At 43.4% G+C, this 27221-nt stretch overlaps 1 protein-coding gene across 2 annotated transcripts in view; it reads right to left on the minus strand.

Moving 5' to 3' along the window:
• Window positions 1–27221, minus strand: part of ABCC5 (ATP-binding cassette, sub-family C (CFTR/MRP), member 5) — a 102047-nt gene that overhangs the window by 7632 nt on the left and 67194 nt on the right. For both annotated transcript variants that reach the window (XM_006884059.1, XM_006884060.1), the window contains 6 exons: window positions 26484–26670; window positions 23189–23278; window positions 19845–20034; window positions 13448–13607; window positions 1387–1465; window positions 523–636 (listed from right to left, as the gene is read on the minus strand). In XM_006884059.1, coding sequence (XP_006884121.1) covers window positions 523–636; window positions 1387–1465; window positions 13448–13607; window positions 19845–20034; window positions 23189–23278; window positions 26484–26670 — 820 coding nt within the window. The remainder of the gene's footprint in view (window positions 1–522; window positions 637–1386; window positions 1466–13447; window positions 13608–19844; window positions 20035–23188; window positions 23279–26483; window positions 26671–27221) is intronic.

The raw sequence follows: 27221 nt of genomic DNA on the forward strand, positions 1-27221 counted from the left end.
TGAATGAATGGAAATCCAAAGTCTCTAGAAATTTTCATTAAAATTAATAAAAAAGAAAAAGAACTCCCTCTTAAACCTGTACATTTGCTTTAATCTTTACTTCCCACTCCCTCCAAAAAGACCATGTACCATGCTGTTATACGAAATAGTGCCCTTATTTGCTTTCGGATTCTGCACATGCACATTAGTCCTGTCTGTAAAGTAAGAAAATTAGAATAGATTAAAATTGTCTGTGTGTATGGTTTCAGGGACTACAGCTGGAAGCAAAAGAAATTGTGGGAAACTAAAGACCCCTAAAAAGAACAAAACAAAAACCACCCCAAAAGTAAAAACCCTTCTACCTGAGTCCTGTTGGGGTCAATGTAACCTGTCCTGGGTATTCTTTCAAAGAGTGCCACCAGGCTCAGGGCCCAACCTGTCTCCAGATGTAGCACCACATTGCTGGACGGCTGAGCTTCAGGTCTTCCTTTGTGCCTGCCCCCTGACTAGTCCCCTTGCCCCCAAAGCATGAAGACACCTCACCTTACAGTGCCGGAGCAGGGCTCTGGCTACACACAAGAGCTGCCGCTCCCCCACCGAGAAGTTATCCCCGTTCTCCAGCACTTCAGACTCAAGTTTCAGAGGTAGCTGAGCAATCTAGAATGAAGGAAAGTCGACGTTAGGAGAAAGTGATGATACTGATAAAAGAATCACTAGCTCAGCCCTTGGTTTATCTAGAAAGAAGGTACACTGCACTCAGTACATTTTTCATCATTTATAGGTGACTCAGTGGTAAGGAACTGCACTGTCAATGCAAAGGTACAGAGTTCGGATCCACTGACTGCTCCAGGGAAGATGGGCAGTCCCCTTCCTTGTGATTTACAGCCTCTGAAAACCTGCTGGCAGGTCACCTATGTGTTGGTTCTGACTCAACGGTACACAAGAATATGATTAATAAAACAGAACTTAACCTAAGACTATGACTGTATTTGGAGTAATTATCTTTTCAAATGATAGATAAATAAACCCATTACTGTCAAGTCAATTCTGACAGCTTTTACAAAAGCAGATCATCAGGCCTTTCCTCCATGTTGCAGCAAGTTGGTCCAAACCACCAGCCTTCAGGTTAGTAATTGAGAGTGAACTGCTTATGCCAGCCAGCACTGCCAAAGGCTGGTGAGAGGCCACTATGCCCATGGAGGGTGGTAGGTAGGGTCTATCAACTTCTATGATGTGTCTGAAATACCCGGGAAGTCCTGCTCTATGGTGCTCTACCCACACATGTCAGAGGGGTACAGGGTTAAGTAGGACATGGCTGGGTGGGGCGGTACAGCAGGCTGGCGGGGATAAGAATACAACTATACTCCCACCTGTGCCCAGCACATCTCTGCTCAGGACTTCACTTACACATTCTTTCATGTGTGTCCTTTCTAGGGCGTCCCAAATCTGGTCCTCAGTGTACTGGTTGAAAGGATCCAGGTTTGATCTAGGGAAATGAAAACACAACAGGAATTTCTCAGCAGCTCAATTTTTAAGCAATTGGAAACACCACAATAGATGGATAAGAGACAATTTCAGCTTGTTAGGTTCCACAGTCAACACTCTTGGCACCAGCAGTCAGGAAATCAAAAGACAAATTATGATGGGTAAATCGGCTGTAAGGGGCCTCTCCAAAATGTTGAAGAGCAACGATGTCAGTCCAGAGAGTAAGGTGCACCTGATCCAGGCCATGGTCGTCGCAATTACTTGTTATGCATCAGAGAGCTGGACATTGACTAAGGATGACACAAGGATTGATGCCTTTGAGCTATGGTGCTGGAGAAGAGTATTAAACAGACCATGGACTGCTAAGAGAACTAATAGGTTTGTCCTGGCAAGTGTGAAACAAAGCTGCTCCTTGGAAGCAAGGATTTTGAAGCTCTGTCTCACATACTTTGGGCATCTCTGTAAGAATGTCTCTGAGGTCTGGGACTGGGCCCCCTTTTTTTAGCCAAATCTTATTTATTTTAATGCTTATTATTAGAATCATAATGATAGACAGTGATGAGATTGAGACTGTTAACAGCTCTAGTTTGCTTGGCTCCAAAATCAACACTGTTGGTACCAGCAGCCAGGAAATCCAAAGACGGATATTGCATTGGGAAAATCTCCTGTCAGGGACATCTCCAGAGTACTGAAGAGCAACAGTGTCAGTCTGGAGACTAAGATGTGCCTGATTCAGGACTTCACTGCGGGAAGTCAAATTTCAAACTAAATATTAATGATAAATCAAATCCTGTATCAGGATATGAGGGAGGCACAGATACAAGCTGGAATTCCTCCTGAGATAGGTCATGGGGGTTTAGCACCAAGGTTAACCTTAGGTGTTTTCAAATTCTTGAACTGTATTTGCTAAACCCTCCCTCCTGAGTCAAGCATAAGGTTTTCAATAAAAGAGCTTAGCTTCATTTGCATAGAATTCTCTTTGTGATTTGCTCTGGCAATTTTTAATAAAGAATTAGGGAAGCTGGGTTCAGCGCTTTAGTTGTTTGCCCCTGCTTTATGCTCTGTTTCCTCCTCTATTCTTAGAGTCCCCTCTCCTTCTTTATATTTTACCCTCAGCCAACAATACTTCACAATTATGTGCTATGCATCAGAAACCAGCACAATGACTAGGGATGATAGAAGGAGAATTGATGCCTTTGAGTGGTGGTGCTAGAGATTACAGAACATACCATAGATTGCTAAGAGAACAAACAGGTTCGTCATAGGGAGGGGGAAACCAGGCTGCTCCCTGAAGGCAAGGATTCTGAAGCTCCGCCTGACATACTCTGGGCAATTTGTAAGGAGGGACCAGTCCTTGGAGAGGGGCATCATGCTTGGGAGGGTGGAGGGACAGAGCAGCAGGGGATGACCCTTAATGAGATGGATTGACTCAGTGACAGGGTAATGAGGGTAGGTGTGTCAGAGACCATATGGTTGGCTCAGGACATAGCAGGGTTCAGAGCTGCTGTACGTATGGTGGCTCTGAGTCACAGGTGACTTGATGGCATATAACAACAACACAACAACAACAAATACTAGTTAAAAATTACTGTTATTGTTATGAGTCAGAACCAATTCATAACTGACCCTCCAGTAACTTTTCACAGACTGTAAATTGCATAGGAGATTGCCCATCTTTCTCCCTCAGATCAACCAGTGGATTTGAATTGTTTGCCTTTGGGTTGATAGAGCAGCTCCTAACCAATAAGGCACCAGAGCTCCAAAGATAAACTGTTGTTGATTACTGTCAAGTCAAGCACAACTCCTAGCAACCCTATAACAAAAGACCTGAAGCCTTTCTATAACTATCATTTATCAAAGTTCACAGTTTCCAGAGGCATGTTGTTTAGGAAGTAGATGCCACTCCTGCTTCCAAAAAAGATAATTCAGAAATACAAATAGACAAACCACAAAACCAAAACCAAAATATATGAATTATAGATAATTGTATCCCCAGAGAGAAGCACTAATAGCATTTTGGTGTATTAACCTTCCAGACTTTGTCTATGCTCACACATGTTAAAACTCATCTCCCTAGACACACAGTCTCATGGAAAGTCCTCTACGTTCTTGGCACTGGGCAGGAGCTTGATGGCAGCGAGCTTGCCCAGGGGAGGGGCTGAGTCAGCAGAGGAGGAAGGGGAGCGTGAAGGCAACTCCATTCCAGAGGAAGGAATCTGTCCAGATGGCCAATTTGGGTTAAAGCGCTGCTTATGCCAAACATTTCTGCAAATACTAAAAGAAGAGAAAAAGGTGTCTGCCATAAAGAATGAGGGTGAAGAAGTGATGGTGAAACCCATATGGTGGAAATCTGACCCATTACAGTATGTCCTAATCTAAGAATAACATTTGTGGGTCTAATAATCTGCAAGACATTATGTAAGACTCACTTGGTTTATTAAGATTATGCCTAGTATTTGGGAAACAGGGGAGTCTTCAGGATAAACATGAGCCTTAAAAAAACATAACACAGATTTGGACTCTGAAGTGCTGCTGAGGTCACCTGTGAAAGGGGTCAGTTCTGTGTTCTAGCATGAACCCGAGGGTGGGAAGACTGAAGCAGCAACACAGGGGTCAGGCGGCTCTATGTCAGGGGTGCCTCCACATCTGGAGTTACTAATTTTGGGCAGCAGCCACCACCACAGAAGTCGACCTGAGAGGAGGAGCAGGCTGGCACATGGGCTCGTCTGGCACACGTGGCTGGTCCCGTCGCTTGAGGGGTGACCTGGAACTTCCCTGGGAGACCTTAACCAGCCCCGCTCACCTGTGCCGGGAGCTCCTCCCATGCCCAGAGCAGTGTCTTCTCCTCACTCCTTGCTCAAGACTCTGGTAAAAAGCAAGGACTCTGGGGCCAGCCTGTCCGCATTCCTCTGCAGGCTTGCTCAGTTAGTGACCATGGCCAAGCGAACACAACTTCTCCGTGCTACAGGGCTGCTGTGAGGGCTAACCGCTAGCTTGCATAAAGCAGAGAGCAGATCTGGTCCAGGGTTAGCACAATGAGTGTGAGCCTGCTAGTCCTGTTGTTATCTCTGACTTTATTCCTTGGCTAGGATTCCTGCTCACCTCACAGGCCTCCTGACCCTGTAGGCCCTACCTGCCCCTCACTGTCGCTCTCCATCACTGAGCCAGACTCCTGTAGGAATTTTATGGCTGGATCACACACACTCGCATGATACCAGCCCATAGTCTAGTATTTTTTTAAATTAACCCCCCTCCCCAAACTTCCTCAATCCTTATTTGACTCCCTGCTGAGAGGCATTAGTAGGTCACAGCATGTCTATTTCTGTTCTAACGGAGGCACAGAGCTGGGCAGTGGGGGGAGCGCACACATGTGGAGGGTGCGCACACACGTGGAGGGTTCCGCCGACCGGTTCGGGACCCCGCTCTGCCTCCTACGACGCCTGTAACCTTCCGTCTCATCGATAAACTGAGGACACTGGTTGGGAGGCTGTTGTAAACATCTGACACGTTCCCGCAGAGTGGGCACACGGTCCCATAACTACTGGTTTTGACAAGGTGCCGACGCACCTGTGAGATGCCAGATCCTGCTGCTTGTAGTTGTGTGACTTAAATGTTCAGCACATTTTTCAAGTGGATACAAGCCTCCCGGGAAGCCTGAACATCAGGACCTGAAACAGTTCTGGAAAGATCTGTCCAGGTGCACAGGGAAGGCTGCTGTTCATAACACATCTGGGAAGAACGCTCTGAAAGTGGTCAGCTTTGGGGGTAATCTTAATCAAATAACCTCAGACAGCAGACAATGCACGGAATTTATCTGTGTCTAATCAAAAGGACAAAACCAGGGGGCATTAAAGTTGCTAATCTGCTCTGTCCCTCTTCTACTTAGAGCCTGCCTGCCTTAGGAGCCTGGGCTGATAAGATTAGTGGAATGTCTGCTTTCTAAAAGCAGCCTGCTAATACTATTCCACACTAAGATACCAACTGATTAGGAGCAGACAGAAGCCTGTGTCTTCTGTCCCAAGTGTGAGGAAGAGAAGGTTAGTCACACTTTTGTCTTATTTAACAAAGACTGTTGGGGAAACCCAGGCAGCAAGGTTATCAAGGGAATCCTCTGAGGAACATTTAGCAAGATGGCAACGTCCTTTCCCACAATTAAAACCTCTCTCATTTAGTAGTTTTTAACACAGACTTCCTCGTATCTTAGATCTCTGTCTTTTGGGGTTGGAAGACTGGTCTCATTTTGAGCCACATCTCTTTAAGGGTTCTTTACAAAATTAATTATTAACCTTGTATTAAGTGCAGTTTTATTACCTTTATATCTGTAACAACTTCCTATGAACTACAACAACAACAACCAAATCCAGAAAAAAAGGAAGAACCCACCCTGAAGCAATGAGACCCCTTGGAAAATCTCAATGACTGGTTAAGACAGGGGTTTCACTTGCTTTTTTTGGTTCTCTGCTTATAATTTTCCATCATCATGTCTAAACAGGCATTGGTATACCATGTGGAGGAAACCCCCATGCTCCTGACCAGAACCGACTTTGTCCTCGGGCAGTAAGAACTGGTGTTGGAATCAACATGGCTATGCATCAAAGAGCTGGACAATGGCCAGAGATGATACAATTACTTATTGATGCCTTCGAGTTGTGCTGGAGAAGAGTATTGAACATACCATGGATTGCTAAGAGAACTAACAGGTCTTCCCTGGAGAAGGTGAAACCAAGCTGCTCCTTGGAAGCAAGGATTTTGAGACTGCATCTCACATACTTCGGGCATGTTGCCAGGCGGGAACAGTCCTTGGAGAAGAACATCATGCTTGGATGGGTTGAGGAATGCCAGGAGAGGAGGGCCCTAGATGAAATATAGGTTGACATAGTACCTGGGGTTGTAGGGGTAGGTGTGTCAGAGATGGTGAGATTGGCTGAGGATAGAGCAGGGTTCAGAGCTACTGTGCAGAGTTGCTATGAGTCGTAGTCGACTCATAGTCCTAGTTATAACAACAAAGTAGTACAGAGGCTCCTCTGCAGCCTCTTCCTGCTCTGTCTTAGAGTCATGGACCCACTTCTTAAACTCGAATCCTTCTTATAATCCAGCTCCAAATCGGAGCAAGATGAGGATGCAAGGATCAGGGTGGGATGCAACACTCTAGATAAGATCACAACCCCAATCTGATGCAAGGGGAGGTGCCATGGGGTCTGGCCTGTGCCACCTCTTGTCTTACAAGCATAAAGGGAGAGAGGAGTGAATAGAGAGAAGGGGGGCTCAGTAGCACCAAGAAAGAAGAGCCAGGAGCAGAGTGTGTTCTTTGGACCCAGGTTCTTGCTGTGGGAAACTTCTAGAATGGGGAGACTGAAAGAAAAAGCATTCCCCTAGAATCAGCACCCTGAATCCAGACTTTTAGTCTTCTAAATGGTAAGAAAAGGAATTTATATGAAAAGCCTTCCACTTGTGGCATTTCTGTTATAGCAGTATTCATTAACCATAGCAATTTCCTAAGCCTGCACAGCTGCCTGCCCAGACGGCACTTTGTGGACAGTAATAACTAAGAACTAAGGCCAGCAGCCTGTCAGCCACACAGCTTACCCACACACAGCTAAAGAGCCTCTGGAGGCAACAACAAATAGCCCTGATTCTCAGAAAGCTGCACTTCCCTGACTGTCTGCACAAAGCTGCACTTCCCTGACTGTCTGCACATGCCTGCTGGGCCATTTTCAAGGATTCACTCTAGAAGTCCCTGATCCACAAACCCAAATGAAAATTAAAACGGAGACTTTTTGGTGGCCGCATTTTCAAGAGTGGTCTAAAGCTTGTTGCTGTTAGGTGCTGTAAAGTCAAGTATGTCTCATAAAGACCCTATGAACAAACAGATCTGAGACCTGTCCTGTCCTGTGCCATCCTCACACTTCCTGACACACTAGAGCCCACGGCAGCAGTTACTGTGTCAGTCCACCTGGTTGAGGGTCTTCTCCTTCACCGACCCTCCACCTTCCCAAGCATGATGCCTTTCTTCAAGGAATAGCCCCTCCTAGCAACATGCCTGAAGTATGTGACATGAAGCTTTATCATCTTTGCCTCCAAGGAACACTCTGGCAGCTCTTTTCCAACATCACAACTCAAAAGCATCCATTATTCTTCTAAGCAAGCTTTGGTAAGTGTCTAATTTATTTTTAATTTTTTTTTTTTAGTGTCTAATTTTTCGATTGCTCTCCAAATGACTTAAATGAAAACACAAAACCATCCATGGTTCTTTTGTCTTGAACTAAAAATGACAAGGCAGACTTTATTTCTCAAACACATCTAAAATGGCACTGAACAGCAGAATGCTTTATGGGAAGGAAGCAGAGACTTGATAACATCTACTAATTTCTTAATTTTATACTTGTTAGGTGCCACTGAGTCATCAGTAAGTCCCACTTCTCCTCTGCAGTTACCTGCCTGACTTTGTTCTCTCAGAACCCCAAGGGAATAACTGGCCAGTAGCAGCAGATCTGGTGTCCAAATCCACTGGTGTTTTAGGAAGTGCACCCAAGAGAACTGACCTGACATGAGGAGAGATGAGAATCCAGTTTCTTTTCCACATGTCTTTCAATCATTGAGCTACAATTTTATTTCCTTAAAAGCAAAGACTGAGGGGAGTGTCTAATTTTCAAGGTAAGTCTAAATATCAGTAATTGTATTTATAAAAAAATGATGCACATTTTGGGAAATCCTAAAAAAAATAAAGATTCTATAAGGACTGCAACTTTCAATATTGATTACATGTCAACATTAAGAGCAGCTGGTGGATTCAAACTGCCTGTGTTTGGGTAAGCAGCACAACTCCTTACCCACCAGGCCACCAGGGATCCTTGTTCAGTGTTATCGAGTTGACTACAACTTATAGTGAATCTATCAACACAGATTAAACCCTGATCTATCCTGTGCCGTCCTCATCATCTCCGACATACTTGAACCCACTGCTGTAGTGGTCACTGTGTCAATCCATTTTGTCGAGGGTCTTCCTCTCCTTAGGTGACCCCCTACCCTTCCAAGCATAATGTCCCTCTCCAAGGAACAACCCCTCCTAACAACATGCCCAAAGAATGTGAGATGAAGCTTTGCTGTCCTTGGAGCACTCTGGCTGCACTTTCTCCAAGACATACCTGTTTGTGCTTCTGGCATTCCATGGGAATTTCAGCCCTTTTCTCCAACACCACAATTCAAAGGCAGGGATCCTTAGGGACCCCAAAGGAAGGATACAGTATAGGGAAATATATTAAGATTAAATATATTTTCTTCTTAGTTATGCAGCTGGCAGAAAGAGGAATAATTCTTAAGTAGATATCAAGGGTTGGGGGAAGATACTGGGAATTGAAGTCATATTGGCTGCATCGTAAGAGACTGACAGCAGCACGATATGTTCAGAATCACAGAAATCCTGATGGCTTCAGACTTAGGCCATAACATCAGGGGCTGCTCAATGGGAGACAGGTGTTGAATGCTGTGGGCAGGAGTGGGAAGGGATCATGGTGAAGTAAGGAAAGAGTGGATCAAAACAAAAACAAACCAGCACCAACAACATGTAGTGGGGGTGGACAGCAACACTGAATCTATTGGTCATTTTTATAACTAGGCAAATGTCTTTCATCTGCTGTTTCCTGTGGAATGCTTGTATGTCAGATACTATTATATATATAATATATATATTTAAAGGTTGAGACAGACTAGGAAGAAGGATTGGCCATCCACTTCCAAAATGACAGGCCTTTGAAAACCTTATGTACAATAGAGCACACTTAGACTATCATTTGGACTAAAACACATGGCAATTGAAACTGAGATCTTAGAAATGGAAACACGGAGAAAGAGGAATAGTTGTAAGGAGACACTAATGATTGGAACGTGGAATGTGAGAAGCATGAATGAAGGAAAATGGGACACTGTTAAGAAAGAAATGGACCGCATAAATATCGAAATGAGATGGCTTGGCATGGGACATTTTGAATCAGATGATCACATGATTTACTATGCTGGGAATGAAAAGGTGAGAAAAAATGGGGTTCGTTTCATAATTTAAAAAGTCATTTCTAGATTTATCTTGAAATACAATGTGGTGAGCGACAGGATAATATCCATATGCATACAAGGAAGTCCAGTGAATACCACTATCATTCAAATATATGCACCAACAATGAGAGCCAAAGAAGAGGAAATAGAAGATTTCTACCAAATTTTGCAGTCAGAAATTGATCAAACATACAATCAAGATGCATTGATAATAATGGGCGACTGGAACGCAAAGGTTTGGAACAGGGAAGAAGGATCAGTAGCTGGAAAACACGGGCTCAGTGAGAGAAATGAGGCTGGAGATAGAATGATAGAGTTCTGCACATTCAATGATTTATTCATTGCAAATACCTTTTATAAGAAACATAAATGCAGGGTATACACATGGATTTCACCTGATGGTATGCATAAGAATCAAATAGATTACATTTGTGGAAAGACTTGGTGGAGAAGCTCAATATCAGCAGTGAAAACCAGGCCGGGTGCTGATTATGGGACAGACCACCAACTACTCATATGCAAGTTCAAGCTGAAGTTGAGGAAAATTAAATTAAGTCCATGGAAACCAAAATTTGACCTTAAGTCTGTCCCATTCGAATTTCAAAACCATCTCAGGAACAGGTTTGAGGTCTTGAGCACCAATGAGCACAGACCAAATGAGCTCTGGAAGGATATTAAGAAAATCATCCATGAAGAATGCAAAAGATCATTACAAAGGCTGAAAAAGAAGAAAAGACCAAGATGGATGTTAGATGAGACTCTGAATATTGCATTAGAGTGCCGAGAAGCCAAAGCTAAAGGAAGAAACCAAGAAATCAAAGAGCTGAATAGAAAATTTCAAAAGGCAGCGCGGGACGACAAAGCAAGATACTATAATGAAATGTGCAGAGAGCTGGAGTCAGAAAATCAAAAGGGCCAAACTTGCTCAACATTTCTTAAGCTGAAGGAGCTTAATTCAAGCCACGGGTGGCAATACTTAAGGATACCTTTGGTAGAATGTTAAATGATCTAGGAAGTATCAAGAGAAGATGGAAGGAGTACACAGAGTCACTGTATCAGAAGGAATTGGCTGACACAGAAAAATTTCATGAAATAACATATGAGCCAGAGCCTATGGTGATGAAGGAGGAAGTTCAAATTGCTCTGAAGGAATTCGCAAAAAACAAAGCTTCAGGAGTTGATGGTATACCAAATGACATATTTCACAAACAGACATTGCCCTGGATGTGCTCACTAAGTTGTGCCAAGAAATCTGGAGGACAGCCAGCTGGCCGACTGACTGAAAAAGATCGTTATTTGTTCCCATTCCAAAGAAAGGTGACCCAACAGAGTGCGAAAATTATCAAACAATATCATTGATACCACATGCAAACAAGATTCTGCTGAAAATTATCCAAAAACGTTTGGAACAATATGTCATCAGAGAACTGCCAGATGTGCAGGCTGGATTTAGAAGAGGTCGCGGTACTAGGGATATTAAAGCTAATGTTAGATGGATCTTGGCAGAAAACAAAGAATACCAGAAGAATGCCTATCTGTGCTTCATTGACTATGCAAAGGCTTTTGACTGTGTGGATCATAACAAGCTATGACTGACTCTGAGAAGAATGGGAATTCCAGAACATTTGATTGTGCTAATGCTAAACCTGTACTTGGACCAAGAGGCAGTCATCAGAGCAGAGCAAGGAGACACTGCATGGTTCAAAATCAAGAAGGGGGTCCGTCAGGGATGTATTCTATTACCATACCTTTTCATCTGTATTCAGAACAGATCATCCAAGATGCTGGGCTGTACAAGGAGGAATGTGGCATCAGGATTTGTGGAAGATCTATCAACAACCTGCCTTATGCAGATGACACAACCCTGCTTGCTGAAACTGAGGAGGACCTGAGGCACTTGCTGCAGAAGATCAAGGACTGCTGCAGCCTCCTATATGGATTGAAGCTCAACATCAAGAAAACAAAGATTCTCACCACTGGTGAAGAGACTGAGACAGGTAACCGTTTTAGTTTGCTTGGCTCCACAGTCAACACTCTTGGTAACAGCAGCCAGGAAATCAAGAGACAAATTGCATTGGGAAAGTCAGTTGTGAGGGACCTCTCAAGAGTACTGAAGAACAATGATGTCAGGCTGGAGACTAAGGTGCTCCTGATCCGGGCTATAGTCTTCGCAATTATGTGCTATGCATCAGAGAGTTGGACAGTGACTAGGGATGACAGAAAGAGAATTGATGCCTTTGAGCTGTGGTGCTGGAGAAGAGTGTTGAATATGTACTGCTAGGAGAACAAACAGGTTTGTCCTGGAGAAGGTGAAGCTGGAACACTCCTTGGAGTTAAGGATTCTGAAGCTTCATCTGACATACTTTGGGCATTTTGCAAGGAGGGACTGGTCCTTGGAGAGGGACATCATGTTTGGCAGAGTGGAGGGGCAGCGAAGGAGAGGAAGACCGTCAATGAGATGGATCGATTCTGTGACTGGAATGGTGGGAATGGATGCATTTGAGATGGCAAGGTTGGTACAGGATAGAACGGCATTTAGAGCTCTTGTACATAGGGTCGCTATGAGTTGCAAGCGACTTGATGGCACATAACAACAAGTAATAATGCCTGACAGGTATCAATGGACTGTGCAACTTTAACAGATCTAGGAGAGACAGAGTGTGGAATGAGAGGAAGTTAGGGGTGATGAAGACAAGGAAAGCACCTGCTGTTCGTTGAATGCTTACTATTTATTTGTCTGGCTCAGTGCTTATATGTAGCTCAAACAGTTTATGATCAACTACCTGAAAAATTGGCAGCTCCAATCTCCCCAGTGGCATCATGAAGCAGGGCCTGGAGAGCTACTCGTACTAAGGTCACAGGCATTTAAAACTGGAGCACAGTTCTGGTCTGACATGTGCTGGGCCAGCAGGAGTCAGAATAACTGGATGGCAACAGGGTTCATGTTTGGGTTTATAACTCAGTTTTTAAAACAGCACCTAATAGTCTACAATTTTTTGAGTCTGATTTTCTTTTGTTCTTCTTTACTAACTGTTAAGAACAGGAGCTGACTGTAAAATGGTACAATCACTGTGGAAGGCCATTTTGTGCTTCCTGAAAAAGCTGAACAAGAAATTCATGTGACCCAGCTATTCCACTACTTGGAATGTACCCTGAGAATATGAGAACTGAATCATAAACTTGTACACCAGTGTTCATAGCAGCGTTATTCACTATTCCAAGAACATGGAAACAGCTCAAATGTCCATCAAAAAACAAAAGAATTGAGAAATTGTGGTACATTCACATAATAGAATATGCAGCACCCAGAAGCATCAATTTTGAAAAATATTATATCATATGGAAGAGTCTGGAGAGCATTATACTGAATGAATGAACTTAGGTGCCTAAGAATAAATACCATATAAGACCATTATTCTAAAAGCACGATAACCAGTAAGATGTGTATGGATATCCAAAGGGGGAAGAGGAGGGTGTAGGTGGGAAATTACAGGGTTGCAGAGTTTGGTGGGTGGGGAGAAGGAGCAAAAAAAACCCCAAAACAATGCACATGAATGAAACACAACATAGATAAATTCTTGTATGCAAACCAATTAAAAAAAAAAAAAAAGAACAGGGCTGAACTATCTTTGGACCGTCTGGGATTTGACCTAGATTTACCATCACCCCCACTTTACAGAGAGGAAGCTGGCTCAGAGTGGCTGAGTAGCTTGTCCAGTCAGAGGACTGACCCTCGTCCACTGGGCTGCAAGGCCTGCTCGTCCCGGTTAGTCGGCGAGCAGCACCGACAGGGGAGGTGCCTCGCACGTTGGCAGCAGCGGGAAGGCACTGTCCCTGACGTCACAAGGTCTCAGCCCTGAGGAGGTTAGGAATAGCCAGGCCACTACCAGGCCTCCTGTTGAAGGCACCTGTGATGCAGGGGCCCTGGCCTCACCTGACAGTCCCGCAGAACAGCACTGGCTCTTGAGGGATGATGGAGAGTTTGCTTCGGAGGTCGGCAAGGCCAATGTCGCTGATTCTCACGCCGTCGATTTTAATGGAGCCTCCAGATAACTCCACCAGGCGGAAGAGGGCCATCCCCAGGGAGGACTTCCCTAGCCAGGCGGAAGGAATGCAGAGAAGTAGCTCAGGTGGCATATCAACTTTCAGGGCAAATTCTATTTCTGTTCAACCATTAATTCAACTGGCTTAGAGACATGTATGAGAGCTCCAAACAGAAAGAAGGGATTGACTTTCCTTCTTTCTTCCCTTTTTGGTGACCTCTAATATTTCCTTATTCATGGATCAAGCATTCTGACTGAGGGTCAACCAGTAAATGGACAAAATTCCTAGAAATTCCACTGGGCACCTTTCCTTCCTGGGTGACACTTCAGCATTCAGAGTGACATAAAGACACACAGCCCCCACCTAACTGACTGGCCTCCTACCAAGCACATCCATTTCTATCACACAGCTTCAGCCTGAGCAGGAGTAGGAGCCCCTGTTGCGTTTTCACCTTCGGAACAAGTAACAGTCTTTAACGCTTCTTGGGCAGTTAGGAAGAAAGACCTCACAGGACGGAGCTGAGGGGAAAAGCAGAGGCAAGATGTTTTTTCCCTCTTGACCACTCACTGGAGCAAACCAGGGAAAGGCCTTTCACAGTGGCCAGTGCAGCTGCAGAATGGAAAGTCTAGGGCCAAACACTCGGAGGAAGAAGGAGGGGTGCTTTTCTACGTCAGCTTCCTAAACCCTTGGCTGACGTAAGTGAGCAACAATAGGCACAGCGGTCATGATAGAGAACTCTGGCAGAGAAGTGGGGTTAGGGCTAAGCAGAATTGTTTTTTTAATAAATGTTCCTTGAAAGTTATACAAGTTCTACAAGAAGACAATATTAACCTCCTATAACCTCATTGTTGGTGTGTACTGCAGAGTCAGAACTGACCCATAGTAACCCTCCAGCAGGTTTTCAGAGGCAGTTAATCGCGCAGGAGGAGACTGCCCATTTGTCTCGTCCCCCCTCCCTTTTTTCTTTTTTTTTTTATTATTAATTTAAATGAAAGTTTACAGAGATTTAGGGTTTCCAGTCATTCATTGTTGCACTTTTCTCCCTACCCACCCCATCTCCCTCAATTAACTCTTCTCCTTGAAAAAGAAAATTTCTTTCATTGTTATGCAATCCCTCTCCCCAAGTCTACTCCACTATGCAGCCTTCACTCTGGACTTGTGTAATGACAATACTACCCAATCATATAACCCATTTAAACAGTCCTCTCCTTCATCCGTTTCAAGGGAATATACATCATTCCTCCCCTCCTTTTCTGTCTTCCCTCAACCATGACGTCAGTCCCATTTTACAACAGTGGCCCTATGCAAAATTTGTCCTTTTGTGACTGAGATATTTCACTCAGCATAATGCCCTCCAGAGTCACCCATTTTGGTTATTTCATGAGTCCCTTGTTTTTCAATGCTGCATAGTATTCCATGTGTGAATATATCACAGCTTCTCTATCTATTCGTTTGTTAATGGACACTTGGGTTACTTGAATCACATGCCTTCAGGACTGCAGTGCAGCTTCTTGCCACTAGGTCACCAGAGCTCCTTTATAATCTCGATACTATTAGTTGGGGTGGGTTTTTTTTTAGATGCTTTTATTTATTCTTTTTAAATTTTTTGAGATTTTAAGAAATGTTTATGGAGAACTTAGATTTCCATTCATCCATTGTCGCACCTTTTCCTCTCTATTCACCCCTCCAGTTTTCTCTTTGAAAAAAAAATTTTCACTGTTGCACAATTTCCTCCCCCTGCTCCCAGTCCACTTTGCTATGCAGCTCTTATTCTGGACTATCGTCATGAAAATAATACCCAATTATATATTCCTTTTAAACAGTTCTTTCCTTCATCTGTTTCAATGCAATGTATAGTATTTCTCTCCTCTTAGTTTCCCCCTCCCATATCAGTCCTGTTTTATAACAGTGGCATTATGGAGTATTTGTCTTTTTGTGATTGAGATATTTCACTCAGCATAATGTCCTCCAAGGTCACTCATTTTGTACAATATTTTATGAGTTCCTTGTTTTTCAATGCTGCATATTATTCCATTGTGTGAATATATCACAGCTTCTCTGTTCATTTGTTGATGGATACTTGGGTTGTTTCCATCTCTTTGTAACTGTGAACGACAAAGCAATAAACATGGGTGTGCATATATCTGCTTGGGTGGCGGTTCTGGTTTCTTTAGGGTATATTCCCAGTAGTGGAATTGCTGGGTCAAATGGTATTTCTATTTCAAACTTTTTGAGAAAGCTCCATATTGCATTCCTGAAGGGTCGCACCATTTTACACTCCCACCAACAGTGAATAAGGGTTCTAGTTTACCTTCACAACGTTTACCTCATTCTAGGTGAGATGATGCAGGAGATGAGATTTTGCAATTCTCTTTTAACATAACATATAACCAGCACTCAAGTATACTATTAAAATGTTAAGATAAAAATTTTATGGCCACAATGTATTTCATCATGGGGATACACTCTTAGTTATTAGCCAGTACTCTAAAGTTGTTGTTGTTGTTATGTGCTGTTGAGTCACCTACAACTCATAGCGACTCTATGTACAACAGCCCTAAAACCTGCTCTATCCCTTGCCAATTTTATTGTCTCTAATACACCTATCCCCATTATCCCAGTCACTGAATCAATCCATCTCATCAAGGGTCTTCCTCTCCTGCCCTGTCCCTCCATCCTAAGCATGACTCCCTTTCCAAGGACTGATCCCGCCTTGCAACATGTCCAGAGTATGTCATATGAAGCTTCAGAATCCTTGCCTCCATGGACCAGCTTGGCTTCACCTTCTCCAGGACAAACTTGTTTGTTGTCCTGGCAGTCCATGGTATATTCAATACTTTTCTCCAGCACCACAGCTCAAAGGCATCGACTCTCCTTCTGTCATCCCAAGTCACTGCCTAGCTCTCTAATGCATAGCAAGTAATTGCAAAGACTATGGCCTGTATCAGGTGCACCTTAGTCTCCAGACTGACATTGTTCTTCAGTACTTTGGAGAGGTCTCTAACAGCAGACTTTCCCAATGCAATTCATCTTTCAATTTCCTGGCTGCTGGTACCAAGAGTGCTGATTGTACAGTCAAGCAAACTGACAATCTCAATCTCGTCATCATCTATCATGATGCTACCAATCAGTCCAGAGGTGAGAATCTTTGTTTTCTTGATGTTGAGCTTCAAAACTTATCATCATGGGAGCTCTAGTGACCTAGTGGCAAGAAGCTGCACTACAATCCTGAAAACACACAGTTAAAATCCACCAGATGTACTGCTGGAGAAGGAGGGGCAATCTCCTCTTGTGCCAGTAAGATCCAATTCAATGGCACACAACAGAAGAAAGAAAATAAACAACAAACCACAAATACTCATCATCATAATGTGGCTTGTGTCTCATTGTTCAGATTTCAGCTCTCCCTGAGATGGCATCCTTGGGACATATTCACAGAAATGGAATCACTGAGTCAAAGAACGCTGACATTTAAAACATAGTTTTAAAAAATGTGTAACAATGAATGAATGAAAATCCAAGTTCTCAGGAAACTTTCATTAAAATATCAATAAAATATATATATATGGTTCATATATTTTGCTGCTTTTTGCATCCTGCCAGTCATATTAATTTTTTTTTTTACACAGTCTGGAGTACTTTTTTGCAAACTAGACTCATGGTTTAGATTTCGCACTGCAGTTCTTTGCTTTAGTCAGATTCCTGGCTCTTTTTTTCTTTTTAAAAGTTCATTCTTGTTAAGAAAGGCATGCAGTTTGAATCCACTAGCTGCTTAATGGGAGAAGGATGGGCAATCTCCTCCCATGTGATTAATTGCCTCTGAAAACACACTGAATGGTCAGCTATGGGTCAGTTCTGACTCAATATACAACATCAACTCAACAGTTTTTACACATATCTTTTGGTGACATGAATTACATTTTTCAAGCAGGCATTCAAGCTGAACCCCCTTTTTCTGAATGTTCTTTATTAGCATATACTCATTGACCCCTAAGCTTCCTGTCTAGTTTTCTGAGCTGCTGTTGTCAATTTGATACTATGTAGTGCTCAAGGCTCAAGTACTGAAGAGTAACAATGTCAGGCTGGAGACTAAGGTGTGACTTATCCAGGCCTTAGTCTTTGCAATTGTGTGCTATGTGTCAGACAGCTGGACAGTGACTATGGATGACAGAAAGAGAATTGATGCCTTTCAGCTGTGGTGCAGGAGAAGAGTGTTAACTATACCATGGACTGCTAGGAGAACAAAAAAGTTCGTCCTGGAAAGGGTGAAGCCAGCCTGGTCCTTGGAGGCAAGGATTCTGAAGCTTTGTCTGACATACTCTGGACATGTTGCAAGGTGGGATCAGTCCTTGAAGAGGGACATCATGTTTGGGAGGGTGGAGGGACAGCACAGGACAGGAAGACCCTCGATGAGATGGATTGATTCAGTGACTGGGATAATGGGGATAGGTGTGTCGGAGACAATAAGATGGGCACAGGATAGAGCAGGGTTTAGGGCTCTTGTACATAGGATAGCTATGAGTCACAACAACAACAAGTGCTCAGAGCAAACAGACTTTACTAGTTAAGTTAAACTATTTGGTTTCAAGAATATTTCAGAGGATATTTCTGTTAAAGATTATCCCAGGACACTAGTTTTAGGATGCATTCAGCCTCAATGACTCCAGGAAGTCTGGATTCCATAACCATTTGCAAGGGTCTTGTGCATTTCCCCTCTGTGACCTTCTCTATAGGTCACAGGTACTTGGCTCTTGACTCTCCTGTTGGCCTATTTCCATTTTCTGAAAGAATGCTCATGAGAATCTCATTTAGATGATTCTGTGTTCAGTAATTTTTAAAGGTGTGGACATTTTGCTTTGCTTCCAGAATCTACTGCCAGATCTCAGCTATTGGGATATTTCTCCTGGGCATATTTCTGCCAAACAACTGAGAATCTGGGAACATCTTTTTTCCTCATGCAGTAATCCTCATATCATGAATATCTACCAAACATGGATGGGCTGGGACACTTAAGTCTAACTACCAAGACCCTTTTTAATGAAGCCTTCTCCTCTTTGAAGGAAATGGCTTCACTTGGGACAGGAGGATCATCTGATTGGCCCTCTCTCCAGACTCAGGAGGAAGAGGACAATCACTCAGTGTTAAGGCATTGTTTTAAGATGTAAGCTTAGGAAGGGAGCTCTAGTGGCCTAGTGGTAAGAAGCTGCACTACAATCTTGAAGGTATGTGACTGGAATTCACCAGCGACGCTGTGGGAGAAAGATGGGCAGTCTCCTCCTGTGTGATTAACTGCCTCTGAAAACCCATCGGAGTGTCAGGTATGGGTCTGTTCCGACTCTATGGTACACAATAACAACAACCACCAATTAAGTAATGATGCTGGACTTGATTTGCCAAGTTGTTCCACTTTAACAAAAGATGCCTAGGATTGGGTCATCTGGACAAGAGTTACAGTTCTTTGAATTTATGGATTCTGCATTTATGAAACGTGCTAATAGGAAAAGGCAAGAATGTTCTCAATGATGTCTTTAACTCCTACCACAGAGTCAGGGCCTAGAAATCTTAGAAGAACTTGTGGTAAGATTACAATTTATGAAACACAATGTGAATGAAGGATAGTGTGAAACACAATGTATACAAACTTTGTAAGCAAACCAAACCAATATAAAATTATACACATTAAAAGAAAAAGATATTAAGATGCTAAAAAATTAAGAAAAAAAAAAGATTACAATTTAGATTTTATAAGTCATGTTATTTATAATTCTTTTCTTTTGACACATTTCATAGTTTAATAAAATCCTGGCAAATATTTCAGGCTGCTATACGGCATATAACAACAACATAATATCTGTGTTAAAGAGAAATCAGAGGAAAAGGCACTAGCCAGGCCCTTCAGGAGAGTAGTTCATTCAAGGGACCCATGTTACAGAGGAAGTTTGAAAGGGAGCAAAGACAGAGCTTGGGGCAGACATTCTCCTGGGCCAAAGAGTCTCTTTTTGGCATGAAAGAAACAGGAAATAGTCTTGCAGCAGTATGAAACAATTCAGGATAGGAACAGGAAACTGAAAATGGTCTTCCTTTTTCAATTCCTTAGTGATTTCTTTAAAGGAAATTGCCCAAAAAGATGAGAAAATTGTTTCAGAGTAATCGGAGACACTAATTACTCATGTAATAAAATCTGCTTAGAAGGATAAAAGTGATATTAAGTGAACAGCAAATTATGAACCCAAACTAAATGTAGATAGATGAAAACATTTCTTCCAAGAGGACCCTGCAAGCCTTACCAGATCCCGTCCGCCCCACGATGCCAATCTTCTCCTTGGGTTTAATGGTGAAGGATACTTTTTTCAGGACCAGGGGGAGATTTTCACGGTATCTCATCTCTGCATTCTCAAAGGTCACCTCTCCTTCCTGGGGCCAGTCAGGAGGGGGGGCCTTGTTCTTAATCCTGGCAGGTGCTTCCAAGGAGAGAGTCTGTGGAGAAACAAGTGGCTGGTTAAGACCAACCACATAGACTTTGGGGAAGAGTTGGCAAGGCTTTATCTTGGAGATGTTAAGGCAGGACAACCACAGAGACACATGCCATCCTGTCCTTTTGCTGTGAACAATCCACTCAGCACTAAACTTATCAGCTCTAACCCAGACAGAGACAGATCCTAATGGCTACTAAGTATCAGCGGCTACTACTAAGCCCCAGCTGGGCAGTGCGGCAGTTTACAGACCAGCTGCCTTCTGTCCTGAGGAACCCACCCCCTTCCACGGCTCGGCCCTGGGAGCCTCGGGAAAGCCCATGTGCTGGGGAATGAGGCCTTCCACTTGAAATAGGATTTTAGACCAGAGGAAGGGCGTGAACATTTACGGAACACTTAACCAGATCTTGGCATTTGGAATTCTCTCTGCCAATTCAGGTGACAAGTTCACCACAACTACACCATGGAGAGCTGTGTACCTGAACACAGCACTTCCCCTTCCCTCTGGGCATTCATTTCTCAGCCTTAATTGTGGAGACCAAGTTAGATACTCCTGCAAGTCTACTCCAGCTTTCAAACACTGTGATTATACAATTGCTGAGCTAAATTTGGCCACCAGTAGTCACACCTCACAATGTTTTAAAGTTACACCTCATAATGTTTAAAAATCACACCTCACACTGTTTAAAAGTCACACCTCACACTGTTTAAAAGTCACACCTCACAATGTTTTAAAGCACAGTGCACAATGTTTTAACTCCCTAGCAAGCAGCTGTGAGTCTCCTAGTCTTATAAGGAGGTAAGGGCCAAAGACTGCGGTTCCTTAAGCATGGAGTGTGAAGTCTAGAGTTCCAGGTCGGAGGGACTCCGTTTAGGGATACAAAGGACACAGGCCAGGGACTGGCAGCAGAAGCCACTCCTTGGGTAAATATTGTATAAAACCATTATTATAGAATGAGTATAAGAATCCAAGAGGGGTGGGAGAGGCTGGAAGCAGAGGGATGTGGATGTGCAGGAGGAGGAGAGTTTAATCATCAGGTTGTACAATTTGTTGGGGAAGGTGCTTAATTGAAAGAGTTTGTTTTAATTTGTATTTGAATTTTGTAAATAAACTAGTAGAAAAAAAGGAAAAAGACGAAGCAGCCACTCCTTGGGGATGTGAATGGTTTGTGCAGGATCCACCCTGCACCACCTCTGCCCAACACCCTGACCGCTCCAACAGGGGACTCTCCCCAACTGTGATATTAAACCAAACCCTCTACACATGTCTTCTATAGATCACACTAATGGGCAAAGAGGCCAAGACATAAACATACCGAACAGCTACTAGCAGATATATTAGAGAGCTCTCTGTCATTCTTTATGAGAAGAATCAGCTGTAACTTTAAGAAATATTCCGGTTAATGAGGTTCATTCATGATCGAAACCAGACTTTAGGTGAAGCAGGGCTATGCTAGAAGACAGTTTCTATACATTCAGTTCTCAACAGAAAGAGATGCTTTCCAAAACTGTGTCTGAAACTCAGTTAATTGGAATTTAGAATGTACTTTTCTCGTAAAAACAATGTTGTAACTACTGGTCAACTCTCAGGGTGATGGTGGGAGGAGTTTAGACATAATTGCCTACATTTAGGACGACAGTAAGTTTAAGATCATAGTAAATAGCTTTCTATGTTTAGGAAGATAGTAATAACAACATTTAGGACAATGAAAGTTGACTATGTAAAGTCCATTTAACCCGACTGATTAGCTGGCCTAATTTCAGGGACTAAGAATTTGTGATCAAGTCACTGATATGAAAAAATGGAGAAATTACTTCAAGAATGCTTAAGATCATCATTGTAAAAACAGAAGGAAAGCTAGTCAAACATGTATGGTGCTCCAAGGGGGAAGGGGTGGGAGCAGAGGGGTGAGGATGGGCAGGGGCAAAACCACAGGGGCACACAATTTGGTTGGGGGGGTGGGGCAGGTAAAGGACATGGGAAAGATCTGGTGGGGACCTGAAAAGACGAGGTAATGGTGGGCATAGTACAATGGTGATTAATTTTATAAAGCATAATGAATGGGAATGATTATAAGAAACACAATGTGAATGAAGAATAGTGTGACACACAATGTATATGAACTTTGTAACAAAACTAATATAAAATAAAAATTTTAAAAAAGAAAAAGAATGCACAATCAGCAAGGAAGCCTGATCACTACCTACCTGGAGCCCGTGAGAGACCACATGGAATAAACAACCTTATCAGATCACTGACTGACCCCTTCTCTCCTGGACCATTCCCTTGTCCCTTTCCCCTTACCTACTCCCTTTGACCACTCCCATAAAAAGTCTGGCTTGATTCTGAGATGTCAGTAAGCATCCACAGCTCTAAGGGATCATACTACACCACCAGTGTCTGAATAGAACACATTTAATAGACGCAAACTGTGTCTCTACCTGAACTGGCTCATAGCGACATAGGCAGCAAACATTATCTCTTCCCAGTTAAATGGGCAGTTGACACAACAGCCAACTCGTGAACGGAGTTAAAAATTTGAGAATCAAACTACTCAACACATTGCATCTTTCTACAGAAACTTGCTTTCAGAGTTTTAACACAATGCTAACCATGGCAAGATCTTTCCTGGGGATGGGTGGGAAGAGCTAGTAAGGCCAATGTCACCTAAATTCACTAGTTTCTAAACTGTGGGTACAGTTTCAAATTAGCCATGAGCTTGGGTCAATTCAGAAGGCATGAGCAGGCTCCTCCTCTTCCTCACTGCCCTGCCCCCAACCTCCTGCATCAGACCTTCCAGAGACGAGGCTCAAGGTGCTGGTTTTGTCCACAGTTCAGCAGGGAGGTCTTGGTTAAGAACAAATGAGCCAGACAAACAATAAAGGCAATAGGTACTTTTAACTGAATAATTGTTCAGCTGAAGTGAATCGACAAGGTCCTAAACACTGTGGATATTAAGTCTATGAATATAAGCCCTCAACCAGACACAATTTACAATATGCTTAGAATCCCTGCTGACATTTTCTTTTCCAGGTGTATGCAGGTAAGATTAGGGCAAGACAATGGGTCTCCTTGCATAACCACTAGAGTCACTGAAAGGATAGAACCCCTCATTATGAAGGGTCACTTTTAGGCACAGGGCGGTCGGCAGTCTGACCTTAATGTAGTGGTTGATCCTCTCCACTGAGGTGAATCGAGCTTCCGTCTCAGCCGCCAATCTGACAGTAAACTGGAACAGTCCCGTTAACTAAAAGAAAAGTGAAAATTCAAGAGAGAATTCATTATTAATACATGCCAAGCCAATACTAGACAGGGTCCTTTGTTTGTTGTTATGTACCGTCAAGCTGGAACCAACCTATCACAGACCCTTGAGCAGGTTTTCAGAGGTAGTGAATCACACAGGATATTCCCCGTCTTTCTCCCACAGAGCAGCTTGCAGGCTCAAACCATGCACCTTTAGGTTAGGTTGACAGCCCAGCTTTTAACATGAGGTCCTTCATTTAGGTGACTATAATTCTAAATAACATTTGTTATGAAATCAGTTCCTACATGTGACCTCCAGGGAAAAATAGCCTGAGAGACTTTTCCTCTGAACTCTGAGGAGTTACCTTGTCTCCATTTTCTATTCCAGCAGGTTTCTTTCTTTCTATTGTCCAGGCTGACTGATGTTTGCTGGATAATCTGTAATCAATTTATTTGCTAGATTTATTTAGTCCTGAGTTGCAGTTTGCCCCATGATTGGTATGCCAAGGATTAGTCAATAGACTATACCAATAATATAAATTATGCAATTGTGGCCTATTAGAGAAGAGAAGGTCAGTTTTGGGAACATGCCTTGAAATCAACAAGTAGTTAGTTATAAATAAAAAGGAGCTTTGGCAGCTTGGGCTGTAGGCACTGCTAACCCAAAGACGGGTCCTCTGGCAGTTTGAATCTGTCAGCTGAAAGATGGGCATTCTCCTCCCATGTGACTTACAGCCTCAGAAAACCCACTGAATTGGTTCCAACTCAACAGCAGTGAGGTGAGAGTTTTATGGTGTGTTATGTTGTTCCTGTTGGTGTTATGTACCATTGAGTTGATTACGACTCATAATGACCCTATAAACAACAGATCTGAACATTGCTCTATCCTGAGCCAATCTCACGGTCTCTGACTCCTCTACCCTCATTTCCCCAGTAACTGTGTCAATTCATCTCATCTGAGGTTTTCCTCTCCTGTGCTGTCCCTCAACCATTTTAAGGATGATGTCCTTCTGCAAAAACTGGTCCCTCCTGGCAAAATGCTCAAAGTACATGAGATGGAGCCTCAAAATCCTTGCCTCCAAGGAACCACTTGGTTTCCCTTCCTCCAGGATGGACCTGTTTGTTCTCTTGGCAGTCCAAGGTATGCTCAATACTCTTCTCCAGCACCACAACAACTCAATGGCATTGATTCTTCTTCTGTCATCCTTGGTTATTGTCCAGCTCTCTGAAGCATAGGAAGTAATGGTCCAAAAGACTACGGCCTGGATCAGGTATACCTTAGTCTCTAGACTGACACTGTTGCTCTTTAGTACTCTGGAGGAGGTCCCTGACAGCAGATTTTCCAAATGCAACTCCTCTTCTGATTTCCTGATTGCCAATGCCAAGAGTGTGGATTGCGGAACTAAGCATTTGTTAACAATCTCAATTTCTTCTCCAGCCTAGTGGTGAGAATCTTCCGTTTTCTTGATGTTGAGCTTCAATCCATATTGCAAACTCCAGTCCTTCCATAGTTTCAGCAAGCAAGGTTTTGTCATCTGCATAAGAGGTTGTTAAGTTTTCTCCAATCCTAATGCCACATTCCTCCTCATAAAAGTTCAGCATCTCAAATGATTTGTCCTGCATATAGATTGAAAAGGTATGGAGACAGGACACATCCCAGACATACTCCTTTCCTGATTTTGAACTATGCAGTGTTTTCCTGCTCTGTTCTGAAGACTGGTTCCCGGTTCAAGTATAGGTTTCAACATAAGCACAATCAAATGTTCTGGGATTCTCACATTTCTCAAGGTCAGCCACAATTTATTGTGATCCACACAGTAAAATGCCTTTGCACAGTCAATGAAAAACATACAGACATTTCTCTGGTACTGCTTTTGGCCAAGATCCGTCTGACACTGGCAATGATGTCCCTAGTGCCACAGCCTCTTTTAAACTCAGCTTGCATTTCTGGTGATGTACTATTCCAGTCACTTTGGGATAATTTTCAGCAGGAATGTGCTTGCATGTGGTATTAGTGATATCATTCGATAACTTCCATACTCTGTTGGATCACCTTTTGGGGGAAATGGAATAAATATGAATCTCTTCCAGGCATTTGGCCAGGTGGTTGTCCCCCAGATTTCTTGCCACAGCCTGGTGAGCATGTCCAGGGCTGCATCTGTTTGTTGTAATGTGTCAATTGATATCAATTTCTGGAGCCTTGATTTTTGTCAATTAAAAGCAATCAATCCTATAGAAACATTTTAGAGATAAAAAGATGCTGGAAGGAAAGCAACAAGTAAAAACCTATCTAGAACACTGTCAAGGGCTGTAACATTGAAAACAGTCAGAGGCCGGCCCAGAGAGGGCCTACTATAGAGGTGATGGCCTCAGGCTCAGAGGGGGGCCTAGCGGAGGCTGGGACAGTTGAGGCGTGCTGGGAGACCTGCTGTGCACTAAAGAAGGGAGACTATGCCTAGAAGTTTCCTATCTGAGCTGTGTCTTACTCCTTAGAAAACCAGTTAACTGAACATACATTGTGTGAATTCTGTGAGCTAGTACAGCACCCTGCAGAGCTCAAATAGCAGAGTAAAGAGGATTGAGGGGCCGGAGAGCAGCCAGCATCAGCGACAGACTGAGACAATAGCTTGAAGAATGGACAGCTAGAATATCTCTGTCCTGTCTCTAAGGAATCAGCTTTGTGCCGATTTCTCACATTTGAAGTTATTTGGGCCAGAAACTCACTTAGCACACGCAATATCTAGTTTCAGAACCATGTCACTCTTTAGAATTTAATAACAATGCCTACTACCTTCATCAACTGCAATTACTATCAAACTGCTGACATTGACTTTTCTGTACTCAAAGTCTGTTTGTTTTCAACAAAAGCCTGTAGTTGAGCAACTTCTGGGATTCAAATTTGTGCCTGAAGCTGTTGTGAAAGTCACACCAAAGAGATAAGAACCTATGAACAACTAGTGAGAATGCTTCTTCGTTATGTGCTGTCAGGTCCGGACCAACTCACAACTGGCCCTCCAGTGGGTTTTTAGAGGCAGTAAGTCACACAGGAAGAGACACTCTTTCAGATCGTCATTGTCTGTCATTCAGATCAGAGCAGGAGACGTTCCGCAGGTTAGCAGGTGAAGTGATGGCTCAGTGGGGGGAGCCACCCACATGCTCTTCTAGACAACACAGGAAGGACTCAGTGAAGCTGAGATCCCAATACCAACCTGGACAGCGTAAGCGATGGCGAGACCCGCGTAGGCCGGGGGGATCTGTCCGTGCATGAGGACGATCATGAGCCCGGTGGTGGTGATCAGGGCGATGCTGATCAGGTCCAGGCGCACAGCCAGCCATCTCATTGCACACGTGAACAGGAAGAAAGGAGCCTGGTTGCTATCCAGCAGCTCCTGGTACCTGTGAGGAGGACAGACACTTGATGGGCAAACGCAGTTCATGTAGCCCTGGCCATGCAGGATGCTCAGGCTTCCGTGAATCCCAGAACAGAGGGCAGAGATTTGAGAACCTCCTGCTTATAACTCAGGGTATGACGTGGGACTTGGGGTGAGTGGATACACCAGGCTTCACAGACAGAAGGTTTTCACTTCACTCATGGGGTTCTCTAGTTTTGCCCCTGCAAATAAACTTATTAAATATATTTAAAATCATAAAGGAAGCATGGGAAAGATGGTCAAAAAAGGAGGTTTGTGCTAAATTTTAGAAAAATGTCTTGGTTGCTTTCTCAAAGAAAGAGAGGCAATACAGGGAAAAAGCAAGTCTAGAAGGAAAGAAAGCCCCTCAGGCTGCACATGAGAAAGTGGCAGATGGCTGCCGACACCAGCACTGGGCAAATCAGTCCTTGCTTCCTAGGCTGTAGAGCAGAGAACTGGAAGCAGTGGGATATATCAGAGCAGAAGAGATTTAGGACGATGTCTGCCGTCAAAGGAATGAGACACCAGAAAGGTCTC

The sequence above is a fragment of the Elephantulus edwardii genome, unplaced genomic scaffold (assembly GCF_000299155.1).
Source record: "Elephantulus edwardii isolate Elephantulus edwardi_28Jun2011 unplaced genomic scaffold, EleEdw1.0 scaffold00031, whole genome shotgun sequence".
Taxonomy (NCBI): Eukaryota; Metazoa; Chordata; class Mammalia; order Macroscelidea; family Macroscelididae; genus Elephantulus; species Elephantulus edwardii.